At 39.3% G+C, this 17,034-nt stretch overlaps 2 protein-coding genes across 2 annotated transcripts; one reads left to right on the top strand and one right to left on the bottom strand.

Moving 5' to 3' along the window:
- Window positions 1–209: 209 nt before the first annotated feature.
- Window positions 210–1,239, bottom strand: atg101 (autophagy related 101). Its single transcript, XM_087807258.1, has 2 exons — window positions 750–1,239; window positions 210–684 (listed from the first exon to the last, which is right to left on the bottom strand). Exons 1-2 carry the CDS (start codon window positions 999–1,001, stop codon window positions 280–282), a joined length of 657 nt encoding a protein of 218 aa, XP_087663384.1. The 5' UTR covers window positions 1,002–1,239; the 3' UTR covers window positions 210–279.
- Window positions 1,240–2,101: 862 nt separating this feature from the next.
- On the top strand, window positions 2,102–16,969 carry c2cd2 (C2 calcium dependent domain containing 2). The gene is made up of 13 exons (XM_087808263.1): window positions 2,102–2,838; window positions 3,381–3,473; window positions 5,459–5,578; window positions 8,849–8,950; window positions 9,192–9,308; window positions 10,104–10,209; window positions 10,898–11,006; window positions 11,080–11,144; window positions 11,203–11,318; window positions 11,385–11,553; window positions 13,254–13,495; window positions 13,592–13,850; window positions 15,316–16,969. Exons 1-13 carry the CDS (start codon window positions 2,572–2,574, stop codon window positions 15,534–15,536), a joined length of 1,986 nt encoding a protein of 661 aa, XP_087664389.1. The 5' UTR covers window positions 2,102–2,571; the 3' UTR covers window positions 15,537–16,969.
- The last annotated feature ends 65 nt before the right edge of the window (window positions 16,970–17,034 follow it).

The following is a 17,034-nucleotide window of genomic DNA, read 5'->3' as shown; positions in this document are numbered from 1 at the left end:
CCAAAATGTTCTGTTATTTCACTTATATGAATCAGGCATCGAGACTCTCTTGTGCGTACTCAAGAAATAAATGAACACGTCATTTTCTTTAATTTATATGATCAAAAATGTACAACTTAAATATTTCACAATAAAGCACTCTGGAAATGTATTACATCAAAATGTAAATAATTAAGAAAAGGTAGAAAGAAGAGAAAGATTGATCTAAAATGGTTTAAGCTTAATTTTATTTAAAGAATAGAACATGAACTTGTCAGTTGTGTCTTGACTTTGAACATCTCACAGTGCCAGTGTGTCTTTGATCAGCCTCCTCATGGTAGTGCTGACAGAAGTTCCCAGAGAATCTGTGATCTGATACGTGATTTTGTACAGATATGGCTGAACGTCCTTGAGACTGGTGTCAAAAACGTTGTCGACCTCAGACTGGGTTGGCATCTTGGGTATATAGTCGTGGCGATTTATCACCTCGACCACATTGATGACCTTCTCGCCAAGTTTCTCTCCCACCTTTTCCCTGCAGATCTGCCTCTCCTGCTCATTGGCCAGGTTCACCACGTTGACCTTGATGCTCCACACCTCCCAGGGGATACACTCGTCTGAGAATGGCCATCTGGACTTCTTCTTTTGGTAGAACTCCAAGGAGATCTGACCCATGCCATCACTGCCAGAGTTGCTGAGCGCATCCTATGAGGCAAACGAACATCTGTCAATAACAATTAAGTTTTAAGCATAAAAAAGGTTAGCTTTACCTTAAATTCAGACACAGCTTTCCTGATCACCCTGTCCAGTTCTTCAGATGAGACGCGGACAAAGCTGAAGTCGATGAAGTCGCAGTCGATGTCCAGGGTCCCCACCGTTCCGATGGAGTAGGTGCCCTCCTTCTTGTAGTGGAACTTCCCTGTGCTGCGATGAAGGAGGATGGTGTGCAGCAACGACAACATGGCTTCTTCCACCTGCCTCGACTCGACTGTCACCTCCAGAACTTCTGAACGACAATTCATTATGAAGTGTCCTTTATTCCCATTTACCAACACGGAGGTGTCGATGGACACTGTTCTCGAGCTCCGCCACGTACGAGTGTGTGGCGAAACTATAGTCTCTAGGTGTGTCTCTTCCGCTGGTGCTGTTGGGTTTCACTGGACGTTAAATTAAAAATATGGAACACACACTCGCGGAGAGGGCTTGTATTCAGAAGAGACGCTGGTTGTTTACTTCTTCGTCATGCTCTTCTTCTATGACTAACGCAGAGAAAATGAATGAACGCACACACTGCCCTCTAGCGCACGGGAGATAGTACGACCTTGACTTGAATACATGTACTGCTGTTGGAAAGATATGCGCATGAGCACCAAGCGCAAATTGATTTAAAAAATGATCTTTTTAACAAATCCACTGTGTTTCTGGCAGCCTTGAAAGCCATAAATAATAGAAAGGTTGTCTATCATTTTCCTTTTATAGATTTCTCAGTTTAATTCTGGCTTAATTAATTTTCAGCAACTTCCACAATTAAACGACACATAACCCGAATATATATTTACAGTGTACACAGTCAGGACGGAATATTTGAGTAAAACTAATAAATAAAAAGTATAATATTTTTATCTATTTTTTTAAACGTATACCTACGTATGCCAATTTGAAATACATTTAAAGGGTTTATATTTAAGATGATACTAGATTTACTATTGGTATTTTTATTTAATCGAATTGTCCCACCAACAGCTCATTAAAAATAATATTTATTATATGCAGATACACATACGATGAGAGCAATAACCAATAAATATTTGATTATATAATTTTTAAATTATTATTTAATTATTAATAATACCATGCAGTAGAATGATGGCGGGTTTTTTTTATATTTATATATATATATTCGTTTCGATTAATAAATAAGTTTCTTGCTTCTAGATTTGCTTTTTTTCAGTTAAATACAATTAAATACAATCACATTCTAGTTAACTTTATCAATTGAGTATGTGTTTACTTTTCCGCGGAAGAATGACGTCATGGCACGTACACGAAAACGGTTCGCGTATTGGCCGCGGTGCGTTGTGGGTAATGCTGTTCCTGCCACATATCTCTTCCCATACGGCAGCGTACGATCAGACTGGTCCGGTCAGTCGGTGATCCACTCGCTGTCCCCTCCTAAAATGTTTCTCCTCGGTCTTCTCCTTCACTCGTGGATCCGGTTGGGAGGCGCGTAACCAGGGGACTTTTGAGGCACTAACGGCATTTGAAAAAACTTTGTCAGCTTCGAAGCGAGCAGTTGAGCAGACGCCAGTGAAGATTAGCTCACGAAGCTAACAACTCATTGAGCAGCAGGAGGAGGATACGGAGCTCTGGCACATTCTGGAGTCTACCTTTCGGGTCCCACACCGTGCACGGATCTCGTCGGAGCCTCCCGCTGGACCGCCTCGCACCATGGATAAGAAACATTATTTATTAAGAGGATTGAGCTGCGGGCACTTAGTGCTTTAACTGATCCGATCAACACCGCGAGGATGCGGGACTGTTTTCCCTGCCAGGAGTGTTAAAACTGCAAGTCATCGCTTTCATCTGCAAAGAATGTCCGATCTGGAAAGTTCCAGCTCGTATTTTGGTGTGGAGGATCCCGGGTGGCTATGCATGGTCACGCTGTTCGTCGCCTCCCTGGTGACTCTGACACTGTATTTCGTGCAGTACTTCCAGCACAGGGGTGTGGGGGGCACACGGGGGGCAGCTGAGGGGGAAGCCGAGGCTCTGCTGCGATGGGCGCTGTCACTGAAGAGCTGGAGGAGCCAGTGGAGGAGATCCTGGTGCAGATCTTTGAACGACGAGTCCAGGAGGACAGGGGTGAGTCCCGTGACCGTAGAACCTCCTCGCAGGCAGGTGACCTGCAGTAAAGAAAGTACAGCACGGTGACCAACCGTCACTGAAGATCAGATAAGCATATTTTAGGAAAGGAAAACCTGTTGGTTTATCTCAAGTCAACACTTTTTTTCCCCATACCAATTTTATAAAACAGTCCTAACCAAAAGAAAATGAAATTCTAGTACAAATCTAGAGTTTGATTTTGCAGCTTTGGTACATTTTCCACTCCAAACTGTTAAATAAATAATTTACAGTACGAAATGAAAAGTGACAAATCAATCCTGATTTTCATTGCTTTTGTCACTTATCAATATTTCTTCAGATAATTCACACATTAAGTTTTGATCAAACCAAAGGTACCAAAACTTTTCACAGAAAGATGAAGCATTTTTCGATAATCTTTACTATCCAAGCATTTCGGTCGATGCCACAAAAGCACTGAAGCTCGATAACTAGCCATATGTTTATATTGATGTTTTCCTCCATGCATTATTAAGAGTGTTTTTTTCCTTTCCCCTTTTCAGAATGTCACTTTTACATTTGAAGAAGATGGACTGGAAGCGTCGGAGCTCACTCTCAGCCAAGTTTCCAGCTTTCAGAAGTCTGCCAGACATAAGGTACATCAAATGCAAGAGGGCCGAGCTGTTAACTATTTTACTGCTTAGTTCTAACGCTTTTATTACAAACGACATCCTTTGTATATGGCCTTGCTGAAAACGCATGTGTTATTTTGATTTACTAAACAAAGTCACAAAATGGAAAATAAAAAATAATCTAATCACTCCATGAAAATAAGGTGACAACTACATATTGTGTAAATTTAAACTTCTGTCAAAAACATTCCGCTGCATCTTAAAATATTATTGACGACACGTTTAAAGCGTCCATTTTTTTCTTTTGCATGATAATAAGATTTGCAGGGCTCTAAATCATTTTATCTTTTAATTGGGACCCTGTTGAAGACGATCATTGATATCAATGTGATCCCATTCATTCATCAGAACACAATGTCACTTTAATCAAGCTCCTTCCATTGATCCGGGAGCTGATGATAGCAGAGCAGGGCTGCGACACATTCCTTTTCTGAGCGTATATTTGTCTTCCAAAAGAGATTATTACGTTTTTAAAAACGTTTTTATTTATGGCTGATTTGCAAAGTGAATAAAAGCCGTACTTTAAAAAACAGAAGCTTAATTCGCTGTGTTTGTTTTTTTAAAGGTCAATTTGAGTTGAATTGTTTACTGTGTTTCTGTCCTGTCCAGCTGCCCAGTGCCGGCTCAGCCCTCTCTTTGTAACTATCGTAATATAGAGCCGAATACCAGGTGCTGTGTTGGGAGTGTTTGGAATTTAATGAACAGAGGCTGGTGTGCGTGTGTGTTTAAGAGGCTTACATTGTTGACCACACCGGCAGGTTGCAGGTTCCCATCCCATCGGTTCGAATTGCAAACAAACACAGTGGCGTTACTGTAATCTCAATTCATTGACTAGGCAAATGTTTTATGACTCGTGTTGAATGACGGCAAACCTCATTAGTTCAGCTTGATCTACTCGTCTGAAGAAGCATTCCATGGCCGGGAATATAATTTATTGTACGCAGACAACTGACGTGGCAAAAGCATTCCTCTCAAAGACTACAGATGCTTCTAATTCTCCACAGCATTTAGTTCTCCTAAGAGCTCAATGTTTAGATTTCTGACTGCCTGCACTCAGAGTTTTATAAACACTTCCTGGTAGTACTTTATATGTCGCTTTTTGTGCCACAGTGTCCACTTTATGTTCAGAAGTATCAGGAGATTTCAACTGCATGCTCCTCATGCTGAACAGTGTCAAGTTTATTTTTGTCAAGGCGCCTTGGCAGTTGAAACAAGGTGAGCTGTTGCAAATAGGTGATCTTTCACAAATCCATCCAAGACACAACCTCACCGTTAGTGGTAGGATTTGTGTCTACCACTCATTCCAAAGTCTGAGTTTCTTTAGAGCAAAATATCCTGTTTGGTAATTACACCCTGAAACCAGATCACTATGCATTGTCATGCTAATTCCTTTGACAAAACGCATCACTCTTCCTTTATTAAGTGTAAAATGATAGCCCAGTTCCACAGGAACCTCCTGTCACTTCTTTTACTGATGTCACTTCAATTCCATTAGGCACATGGAGATCTCTGGACGTCCTTTTGGGTGCACACCTAACTTGAAAACTAATATTAACACTGCAGAGATGTACGCTAAAATATGTTTCTGCCTAATCGTTAAGATATCAAGTATAAAGTTGGCCATACATTATTTCTACATTTCCACTATGTTTTGTTTTTACCTGTGCCAGAAAATGCTAATTGTACGTCCAAAATCATTAAAAAGCAAACTGATGTAATCCTGTGATCTGGGGCCACGTTGTGAACATTGACTTTTAATCTTATTTTGTGCTTGATTAATTGATCAATTCTAAACATAAACGAAAGTTCTTATCGCACTAACTTTGTCTTTTTCCCACCTTTAAGTAGATCCATGTTGTCATTGTAATCACAGAGTAGAACATGAAGGTCTTCCGTGTACCTGGTAATAAAGTCTTATTAGTTATGTTGGTCATTTCTTGTCTCAACAGGCTGTTTGCTGCACTGTGGTTGCAGAGAAGCTTGTGTTCACGATTGGTGCTGAGTCAACAGCAGCAGCGTCAGCAGTTCCATGTAAATATACAGTCACCATATCTCCGCTGGAGCTCCAGGTAAACGTTTTGTCTCATTTAAATATATATAAACCATTTGGTAAATGTGTCTGAAACGGTACAAATCTTTAAAAAGATAATTTGTGCTGATGCCTCTGTGTTTTATTGGTCACTCCATTGATGCGCTTGCTGCCCAGTGTGTGATCACTGTTGGCCGCAGTTCTAGATTAAATTGCCTCAGATTGTCATGTCCTTGGTACGTCTCCCAAATACTTGTGACAGTTCATTTTTTTTATACTCATCTAATATAAAATGTTCTGACCTATGGCACGTTGTCTAGACCGATGATTAGCATGAATGTTTTATTCTGAAACATTAACCTCGGCTGCCCTGAGAGAAAGATGTTCACAAACAAACAAGGAAGCCAGGATGGATTTGTGTCTATAATAAAGCAGGCAGACTGGAGATCATTTAGCGATTGAGTTGACAGTTGAAATGTTCAGTTGTCAATTTTCACTACCTTCTTCTTGACATTCGTTTATATGGTTAACGTTTGCAAATACGTTTTTGCTACTCTATGTGGATCGTTTAAAGTCAGATACTCCTGGAGAAGCTCAACTTTTAAAATACGTCAGACACCAGACTTTACACATAACACAGAAGGAGGGGGGCTGAATTTGAGCGGCCTTTCAAATTAAACCCCAAAATATAGGCAAATCTTACATCTATCTTCCTCTTTGTAGGTGTTTTTGTGTTTTCTTGAGAAATGTGACTTCTTGTTTGATAATGAAAGTAAAGTATAATATAATATGCATATCTGGTCATTCATACCAATGATTTTAGCTGCCATGTCTTTAATGCAGATTTTTAGCACACCGTTTATGTTAAATAATGGGTTATGGGTTATATAAATAATGTGCATTTACAAATCATCATCATTTTCTTTTCTTCTATCGTTGTGGTGTTTTTGTCTCCATCTTTAAAGTGGGAAACTGAGCATTTTCAATGAGTTCATGTTGTTTTATTGGTGTAAGACATGCTAGATTGAGTTTGTTTTGACAATCTTACATGTCAGGATCCAGTGGACACCTCTAAACTAGATATGATGTACATTTACCAACAAGTATAATTATTTACCCTAATAGGACTTCAATAAACTTTTGTCACTCTACACAATGCCTTAGTTATAACACTCCAAATAGTATTCTTGGCTGTAATCTTGGCAACGACGCTAATTCCTCACCAGTGCGTAGAATAGGAAGCTACGCCAGTTAACCTGCTTATATTAAGGCTATTTTTAAACCAATAAGGTGCTTGTCACCTCCTGAGCTCATTGTGCCATAAATACATACTGCGAGATCAAGAGAGAGCTTGAGTCGGTCTGGTTTGTTTTGGTTGTGGAACACTTGTTGTTCCGGGAATGTAAAGGTTGCCTTGTGTTCCATTCGTGTACCTTTTTCAGATCATTCTGGAAAAGTCAGCCTTTTCAAAATGACTGCACTGAGTTGTTTGTTTACCCTAAATGTACCCAAACAAATCCATGGCCAGAGCCAATATATATGCATTTGGTGATTTAATTTAGCATCACAATTGTTACATTTTAATATTTTTGGGAGATGTTTGGATTTTATTTAATATCTTTATCAAGTTTGAATTTGTTAGATCTTAATATTTTATAGTGAAGACAAATCTCATGTCATCTACTATCCTTATCTATTTTGCGTTAGTCTATTTCTAAACGAAGAAAAATGTGGTGGATAAAGATCTAATTAAACATAATTCAATAGGGAGCCTCATTTGACTTCATCTTGGGTTATCTGATCTTGAAGCAACCCAAGCTAATTCAAATATTAACATATAATGAGTTGATGTGATCTGAATAATACTTTTCCTGTGAAACCGTTGTTATCTGATAGAGCCTTTGTTTGGACTCACAGAGGCTGCTTCACAGTTTCGCTGGTATTCAGGCATGCTAGGACAAGATGGCTGGCTTGTTATCTATCTCTGCTTTTGCTTTCGTCTATTGCTTCATCTTTGCTCTCTACTTGGGATTGATATAACACCTTGTTCTTTCGCTATTTCAAAGAAAACAAGCGCATTTTCAGAGTCTATTTGCTTTATTCAGATTATACAAATTGACCTTGGCTTGTTACAGCATAGTAAATCCTGTTTTGTACTTTCATGCAAATGTTTTGTGCATCTCAAACATCAGCCTCATCTCATCAGGAAGGCCATGTTTAAGCAAATTACTTGCTTTAAAATAAAAAAAAATGTGTAACAATTTGCCATTTCTTTTTTATCTGTATTGTTTAAGCTTTATTTTCACTTACCAATGACTTAACTGTGTGTTCATATTGGAAGTGAGGTGGTTTGTTAAAGAGAGAGTAAATGAATTAACATTATCTTGGAAGATAATTAAGTCCAACTTGAGGAAGCCTTGTCATGTGATTGGATTTATGTGTAACATTGGGGCTTCACGTGTAAACTATATTGTCTAGTTGTGTTGTCACAATACAAAAAGGTTTGAATAGATTATGATACTCAGGAAATATTCAATACTCTATACCAGAGGTCCCAACCTTTTTTGCACTGCAGACCAGTTTAATTTTGGCATTATATCCATGGACGACGTTCATATAAAACATTTTTACATGAGTTTAAATATTTAATTTTGGATAAACTTGACTGAAACAAGCTTTTTGACGTCTCAAGAGTCGCAGGGTAATATTACCCCAGAGAAAATAACATCTTTCTTCAAAACAAACCACCTTTCCGACAGTTGTGACCAATAGAATACAAATTAAATAATTATTTCCCGGTAACAAATGCCTCGCGGACCGGTACCAGACCTCTGCTCTATACCATTTTCCCTACCACAAGGAACACCGAACAGAACCCCACATTAAATAGTTACAATAAAATAAAAAAAGAACAGACAAACAGAAACGGCAACTATGATAACAGGTTAAAAGTCTGAGATCGATACTTGAATATCGTATCTGGATTATAGTATCGATCCCTTTGAAAACCCCATTGTAACCATAGTAACCAACTGATGATTTGTTTGACTTATAACCAGAATGTCCTTTCTGATGCAGCTGTGATTGGCTCGAGCCTCCCAAGGCACTTATTTCCTCTGTTAATCTCTTCTTTCTGTCACTTATCTAAACAAAACTGCTAATCCTAATGTTGTCCTAATAATAAAGGTAATCATACTAAGAATGGCAGTGTGTTCAACAGAAGGTTTTATAAATCCTGGAGACATGAATTCCATTGTGCTTCCTGAAGTGGCTTTAATGGCAACGTTCTTCTACTCTTTGATATCAACAGCTGGACCTTCAGCTCCAAGAAGCTGATGATGAGGTCCAAGTGAGCTGGGATGTGTCACATCTGATGGCAGAAGAGCTGCAGGTCACCTCTACTTCAACACAGGTAATTTCCTCCTCTTGGCTGCAGAACTATTGTTTATATAAGCTGGACACGTGCTGCACGATAACAAGAGTCTCCATAAATGGACAAAGCAGAGTTAACTAAGTGGACTGTTGAAGTTGAGATGTATGTGTTGGCCCCGTGCATGTGTGAGACGGCAACATAAATCAAACTTAGTTAAACCTGTTTTTTTTCAAATGTGTGATGTCATTCTTCATGTGTTTTTTTTTTTGTTTTTTTTCAGAACGTTGCCCTCATGCCTAGTGTGAAAACAGTGAGGGAGCAATTAAAAGAACTCTTGTGTGCTACTCGTCCGTCTGTGCTTCTGAGCTGCAGGCCTGCTCAGGCCACAGAGGTCAGGGTGAGTAGAGCAGAACTTCTGTTTGTGACCTAACCAAACATTGCTCTCACAAAACCACCCATACACTGCTGCTTCACTTCACAATAGTCCAAGCAATATCGTGGTTTTTGTTCAAGTCTGACAAACCATGGACATTTACACCATCTCTATTTTGAGGATTGGTTGATTATGTGCAAATAATAACTGCATTGGCCCAATGATGTTTAACCCTTATCTTATCTCTGGGTCAAGGTGAACGACCTCCCTGGCTTCCATAAATACATATGCAGTGGTGGAGGTCGTTCACCTTGACCCAGAGACGGCACAGGGGTTAACGCACTGAAGGTGGACTTGTAAGAATGTAAATTCAAGAAAGGAGCCATAATGCAGTGTTAACTCAAACCTCATGTATACCCAGTTTCTTGTGATTTAATGTCAACATTTGTATTTCTCAGTCTTCTGCTGTGTCAGGGGGACCTTGACTCTCTTGCTGTTGCATTCTAAAAATATGTGCAACTGATTAATAGTCCTGCATTTGGTAATTAAATCAATAGTTAGCTATAATTAGTTGTTGCTGCGTGAAAAGTTATAGAATATTCTGCTTTATAAAAGATGTATGACTACATTCATTGACAACATCCGTGAGACTGCAGTCGGACACTTCCCAGACCTGCTGAAAACAGATCGGTATCTGGTCTATTTAAGATTCCCCGAAGCGGCCCTGTAATGATTAATTCTTCCTTTCAGATGTCTTCCATCTTCCGCCCCTTTTCTCTAATGAAGCTCCTTGTTTGCCAAATATTGCCTCTCTTACAGGAAGCCTACAATAAATCTGTTCCGCCCAAACCCCCCCGAGCTCATGACTGGAAGCTTTTGGTGAAGAATATTCGAGTGTCAATCGATGAGGATGCAGGTGCTGCAGGTGAGACGATGACTGCAGATTTCAGTGTTGCTTAACCGTTCTATTCCCTTTAAATCCGCCGTCCAGACTCGTTATTTCTGATTCTGAAGTTAGTTAACCCACTAGAACCAGAAAGTAACTGACAGAAAGTTTTGTATACCATAAAGACTCAAGTCTTCAGTGCTACTTCTGAACGAATAGTTGAAAATAAACTGTTATTTTTAAAATGCGTAACACTGGATACATTTGTCACAGTTCATAAATATTATCAATTTAAAAGCAAACTCAAACATTACACTATTTAAATCAAACTAAAAGTTAGCTATGAAGGACATCTTGAACACTGCACACAGTGACACACTATACGAATCAGTCTTGAACCGAATAATCCTTTTCATATATTCTGATCAAAGTGTTGTGACAATTCTATTATAAGTTACTGTTTTATATTCCGAGTCATTTCCTTAATGTGACCTCAAGAAGTTCTCTGCTCAAATTTGAATTATGAGCAGCAGTGACACAGCAAGAAGCACCACTTTCTGTTGTTTGTTTATGTGAAGCAGAAGTTGGCTGAGGCAATATCTGCTCCTGTTAGAGGGTCTGTTACATTGTCAGGTTCGGTTTACCTCTGATTTAAGGTTTGAGACGGTACGGTGTTAGAATGACAATATAAATAAATAAACTAAATGTTCTGTGGTTTGTCCTGTAGGCAGCATGAATCCTCTGTGTGTGCTGCAGCTGGACGACCCTCCACAGAAGTTTCACACTTCTGCTTTAAAGAACACCACGTGTCCTGCCTGGGATCAGCCATTTATCTTGTAAGTCAGTCCACGAACCAATAGCGGTCCTTGAGTGGAAGCAGTTTTTTCATCCATCCCTCTGTCTTGTCAGTGAACTGAACGGGCGCTCCAAAGAACTTCTCATCCAGGTGCTCAATGAGGGATCTCCAGAGGGACGTAAGTAAGAAATGTTTTCTCAATGTTACGTCAGACTGATGGTTTGCTTTAATGGCAGAATGTGTAGTCGGCCAAGTGTCGGTGCCTTTTGATCTTGTGAAGAAGGAGCCCAAAGGACAGCAAACATTTGCACTCAAGACCAAAGATGTAGTGGCTGGATCACTAACTACTGAGGTAGACATCACGAGTGAATCAATTAAACACATTTGTGTTGACGCTCAATATCTTTTCCTTCACAAGTTTACCTACATGGAGCCGAGCGAGGTGCGCTCCTGGCAACCCCCCACCCCGGCGTCCACTAAGAGAGTGGAGATGGATCGGACGGTCATGCCTTGTGGCACCGTTGTCACGACTATCACCGCAGTGAAGAGCAAACCAGGGCGACCACTTCCTCCAGGGCTCAGCAATGGTATGTTTATTGTTTCTCTCAATCAATTTTACATTCCAAAATATCTGCTATTTAGCGGAATTCCGCTATTTTTCAAATTAAAACAGTATTTTCAAAACTTTTATTAAAATTTCTGTATAAAACCACTAAAACTTTTTGTTTGATAGTCATTTTCACAACACAGCCAAACTTGACATTTCTCACGTTATATTTACCAATTTAACACTGGATCATCAATATTGAATGTTGATCCTTTTTGCGTAATTTTAGCAAATCACGGAAGGCACCAACCAAATATTAACCAATCAGAGGCAACAAAGGGCGGGTCTATCTTTCTCACCGATATACAACAGCGAGTGATGGATTCATCGTAACTACATCATATTGCTATCAATCTATCACTTGTTCAGGTCTCTCCACTCATGAGCCGCACTTTTATTTGGAAAGTTATTGCTAAACTTAACGGTAATTGCCATTCAGAAGCAGGAAATAAACTACTGGCTTTCAAATTAAGAGCGTCACGTCAACACAACATTCCGTCTGCCTTGATATCCTTGGGTATCACAATCCCACTCTTTACTGTTTAAAATCCACGTTTTAAATCTATATTATTGGTGTTTTTTAGATTATTGCCAAATCTATGTATTGTTAAAAAACTAATTTAGTTACCGTAGATTGTCACCCAAAAAATAAAATGGTTTGAAATAATAAAAGGTAATGACATTTAAATGTAGCATTTTGAAGAAAATATAAATGATTATTTAGGCTGTGACTTATACATGTCATAGTCAAAGATGACAGGTTTCTGATTCCAAAAACAGAATTATCTCAAGTTACAATCGGTGACAGTCATAGATATCTTCTAGAAGATGTACACTATTAACCCAAAAATATCATAACATACATTAAGTATTTTCTAATGTGAGACAAAAAAAATTGGGTATGATTTTTATATTGGTTGTTACTCAAGAAGGTATCATTACTTCCACAGTATAATCAACATTTTGCTCGTAAAATGGATGTTTTTTGGGATTGAAAAATCAACTTTTTTCAGCATCGGCCTGTGATCCCGGGCTGATTTGCAATTTTCTTACAGTGTTTTACAGTTCCTCTAATTTAATTTTAACTGACAGGATTCCCTGATTTTAGAGACAATAATACACCGTTTAAATTTTCTCACATGTCTCTCATACAATCCTAGAGTTGTAATCAAACATATATCAACTGATAAACAATGTTTTTTGAGATTAAATAGAAGCAGTGAGAAGAACGGTTCTTATATGTTCTCCTACTTATTCATATGTTTTTTTATCTGTCGTGATCATTTCGAATCGATGTTACAAACATTTCAAAACCATCCATTAGGTTGTTGTAATTATCTTTTATCAGTATAACCCTAAACCCATGATCTGCATCTATGTTTGATGGTTTCCTGTATCTAAGAGAGAATGGCTAAAGGTTGATTTAAAAAATACGCAGCATCAAATCATTTTATCAGTCATTTAATTCAGATTTTAGCTGCTGTCAATATGCTGGTTTGTGCCATGAAGAATGTAATAAAAGAAAACAGCTGTGACACATTGAAACGATTCTTTAGAAATTGTTTTTTTTTCACACCCGTTTCCTTATTGTTCCCTTCCTTTGGAAGTAAAGCTGACCTTGTCTTTAGGGAAGAAACTTCTCAAAGCAGCTGTTTTTGATCTTTTCATTTCATTCTTCAGATTCTTCTCAGAAGGCCGTGGTCAACAAATCCAAACTGTCGGAGCGCCGTGTGTCAGAACAGACATCCGTGTTGACCTCTCCAGTGAACAAAGCCTTGTCCTCCTCCGACACCGAGCTGCTCATGCTCAATGGCACCGACCCGGTCGCAGAGGCGGCCATCAGACAGCTGCACCAGTCCGCCAAGCAGAAAATGAAGTCCCCCGTGAAAAAGAGCACCATCATCATCTCTGGCATTGCCAAAGTAAGAAGAACCAAGAAAATGAATGTGTTTTTGAGTAATTGGTGATGCCCTCTCTAGGATTGTCTACATAAAATGTTAATTTCCCCTCCTCTCCAGACGCCGTTGTCTCAGGATGATGAGCTGGCGCTGATGGCGGGGTACGCTGCAGCGATGGACGCCTCGATGTCAGAAGACAGCTCATCTCAGGACGTCACCGCCGCCATCATGTCGGGGACAAGCAGCCCCCCGGAGGAACCCGACGACGGTCCCACCGGAATCGGCCGACCGCCCGAGGACTGGGAGAGCCAAGCGGGAGATGACTTGAACCACACATCTCTCTCCATGTGCGTCTCTGAGGCGAGCTGCAAGAAGAGAGGTGAGGCCCTCCTCGTCCACGCCGATCTGGTTTTTCTGGTTCCAGGTTGTGAATCTCACCTTTGTAGGCATGAAATGATGGTATTTTACAGCCATCTGTTTTGTTCTCAGTCGTGTTCTCTGCTCTGTTCTTTTCCTCACACTGTCTCGAACTGACATCTCTGCCGCCTCAGAGGAAAGTGGTTCAGAGCAGTCATTATGTCCAGACGAGTAAGTCCTGTTTCGCGTAGCTTCTCAGCTACACTAGAACAAGTAGTCGCCTGTAATCTTAGAGTAGAAAGAAGTGTTTTCCTAGTAGACGTTTGTTCATGATTATTCTGAAACTGATTATTCTTTTCTGTCTTGTATAATATCTATGGTTTATAATTTTCAAATACTGATTAAACTATAGCAACATATTCATTATTAAAGCATTAAATACTGGAGACACTGATTTTATGACTCATGCTCTAAGATCACTGCAGCCAGCTTTTTCGACAGGACTTGTCGATAATATTCATTATTTATTTATTCAAAGATTGTTGTTTGAGATGTTTGTTTATGGGAAGCACACAAGGAGTTCATCAGGTTTGTAATGCTGGAGCAACTTTTATATTAATTATTAATGTTGCTTCTTTATACTCTCCATGTTTCAATTAATTCCAGTTCAAGAATAACCTAAAAACATTGAAGGATGTTTTCTGGCAACTAATGGTGACGCCTGACTTCCATTATCTTAACTGGGTTTGGAACACTTGTGTGGAGTCATGCAAGTTTCTTTCCTTCTCAGTAGGTCAAAGTACGTCCTTCATGTTTGCAGTTAGAAGCACATTAGGTAATCATTTAGAGGGTTGAAAGGAGACTGCTTGTGTAAAAGCTGTTGAAATGACCGTCTTTTATTTTCACTTAACATCTTACTTAACTGTTTAACCTGCATAGCCACAGTTTACAAAGCCACAAATACAGGGATTACTAAAGGATTCCAGATTAGATGAATTTGATAGTCAGCAAAACAATTTCCTAAAAGGCAGCTACTATTATGAAGGGCTGTCAAGCCAAAAGAAAAAGTTGACCAAAATACCTTAAAATGATGGGGGTTCCTACAATTTGTAGGAACTTTATTAAAATGCTAATTAACTCTACACAATATTATTCCAGTGAATTTGTGTTGTAATTAAGTGTGAATTATGCACAGGATATGCAAATATAATTACAAAAGCACTTTATTTAATTTTTTATTTGAGGTAGAAAAATACATAAAAATAAGTCATCAAAACAGAGGTATAAATGATAATAAAAATAACCACTACTGTATACACAATTGTTAGGAGACTCAACACTTTCTAACTAATATCAGCATTTGTGAACTTGCAGCCTCATAATCTCATCAACATGACAATCTGAAAATTGTTATTCAATTATTTAATCTAATAATTGACCTTGTTTTTTTTTTGTTGATTATAATTTGTCTTCTAATTCCATCTCAGGGAGCTTTCTACAAAAGGGCGCCAGACTCTTCTTCCGGCGACGACACCAACGGAAGGATCCGGGGATGAGCCAGTCGCACAATGACCTGGTGTACCTGGAGTCTCCCTCCGCCGGGGAGCGCGTCAGTCGGACAGCCACGCTCAGTCGCATGCTCCATCGGAAGAGCAAGAACAAGATTAAAGTCAACGGCTCTACCTCTGTGGGGGAGCCCAGCACGTGAACCTCTGTCAGCACCTCAAACATGCACCGGCAAACCTCTTCCCGTGGCGTGAAGATGACGAGATCATTCATGACAGTGTGTTTGATGAGAGGTGGAGACTTCAGCCAATCCTGGGTGTCCTGTGTGGGAATCGTGGCATCTTATAGGATATTTCTTTGTAGATTTTTATGAAGCATTTTTGGAATTTAAAGTGGCCTTGTGTATGGGCCATCACTCCTTAACCCCGTGAAAGCATCCTAGCTGCTTTCTTAAGGTGGACCAAAGATGAAGACGAGAGTGGCGTTTGTATGATTTGCACATTTCACTAGCGTTGCTTCATGGTGCAATGACAACAGCTGCTCTTACGACAGACCCTCGTCTGTCGCTCTTGTTCATCACAAAGGGAGAGGATGTTTTTAACGCGTGAGAAGCATGTAGGAGGACTTCTGAACACTAATATTTTAAGGTTTATGATTTACACACAGCTGTTTTACACTTGGCTTGATTTCTTTTTCAGTTTGTTTTAATCCAACACATCTAGATCATTTGCATCAGCTGTATGTAATGTACATATAATGATGTTAAGCTCTTGAAAATACATCCCTCTGTTATTTATAACCTAAAGAAGTTGGTTATTATGACATTTTAGGATAGCTAAATGTTGTGTAACTTTTATTCCTGCTGAATTTTTAAATATGCAATTGTCTCCCGTCTTCCTCAAATATTCCACCAATGCAACCAGTGGAGGTTTGTGTCAAAAGGGAAGTAAAAAGGAACTGTATGCAGGGAATGTGATTGAACACAACCGTTCTTTTTGTTTCATGCACTAGAACTGCTCTCCAGTTGTGTGTCCCATCCCATAATATTGTCATTTAACAAGAAAAAAAACTGCAATAGTGGGGAAAACTATTTTTTAAAGAGGTCAGCTAATGATTGTATGTTTTGTAAGCAGCTTGTTGAAGACCTCGGAGAACGCGATTCGCCACCATATCTTCAGTTGATGGATGCTGCAGTTGCTCTGGAGATTAAGCAACTTAATAAAACCGAACTGAAGATTGCCTTACCGTTTGTCCCGGACTAACCTTCCATCCCACTCGTCAGAAGGAAAGAATAAGATGCTTTGTTTAATCCATCCTTGTACTGTCTATGATCTAAATGCCTCTGCACATGACCCAACTCAAACTGGCGTGTGCAGTCATGGGATCGATGGGGAGAGTGTCCTCATATTTAAATGCATTTATTTCAACTCAATCTTTCAAGAACTAGTGGGATCTAGACTTGTGCATCACTCTATTGGGGCATACGCTTCTGACGTCCTGCTAACAGCTGTTCGGAATAACTGCAGGGTTGTGTATGTGATTTAAAAAGAATAAAATTATTTTATCTGTGCACAAAACGGCTTAACAACGGAGTGTTTTTGCAGAGATCTTAACTAATAAATGTATGGAACCATTTCTGAGCCATGTTTATATTATTTTTATTTGAAATGTATCCTTGGATCATCAATATGTGTATTACA

This window comes from Callionymus lyra, chromosome 14 (assembly GCF_982586985.1).
Source record: "Callionymus lyra chromosome 14, fCalLyr1.hap1.1, whole genome shotgun sequence".
Classification (NCBI taxonomy): Eukaryota; Metazoa; Chordata; class Actinopteri; order Syngnathiformes; family Callionymidae; genus Callionymus; species Callionymus lyra.
This window is presented reverse-complemented; position numbering and strand designations above follow the sequence as displayed.

Bases quoted from the DNA above. Each gene is read 5' to 3' on its own strand.
- atg101 (XM_087807258.1), bottom strand. From the start codon at position 1,001: ATGAATTGTCGTTCAGAAGTTCTGGAGGTGACAGTCGAGTCGAGGCAG. The intron at 685-749 runs GTAAAGCTAACC...TTTGCCTCATAG, and splicing joins AAGCTGTGTCTGAATTTAAG to GATGCGCTCAGCAACTCTGG.
- c2cd2 (XM_087808263.1), top strand. From the start codon at position 2,572: ATGTCCGATCTGGAAAGTTCCAGCTCGTATTTTGGTGTGGAGGATCCC. The intron at 8,951-9,191 runs GTAATTTCCTCC...GTTTTTTTTCAG, and splicing joins TCACCTCTACTTCAACACAG to AACGTTGCCCTCATGCCTAG. The intron at 13,496-13,591 runs GTAAGAAGAACC...CCTCCTCTCCAG, and splicing joins TCATCTCTGGCATTGCCAAA to ACGCCGTTGTCTCAGGATGA.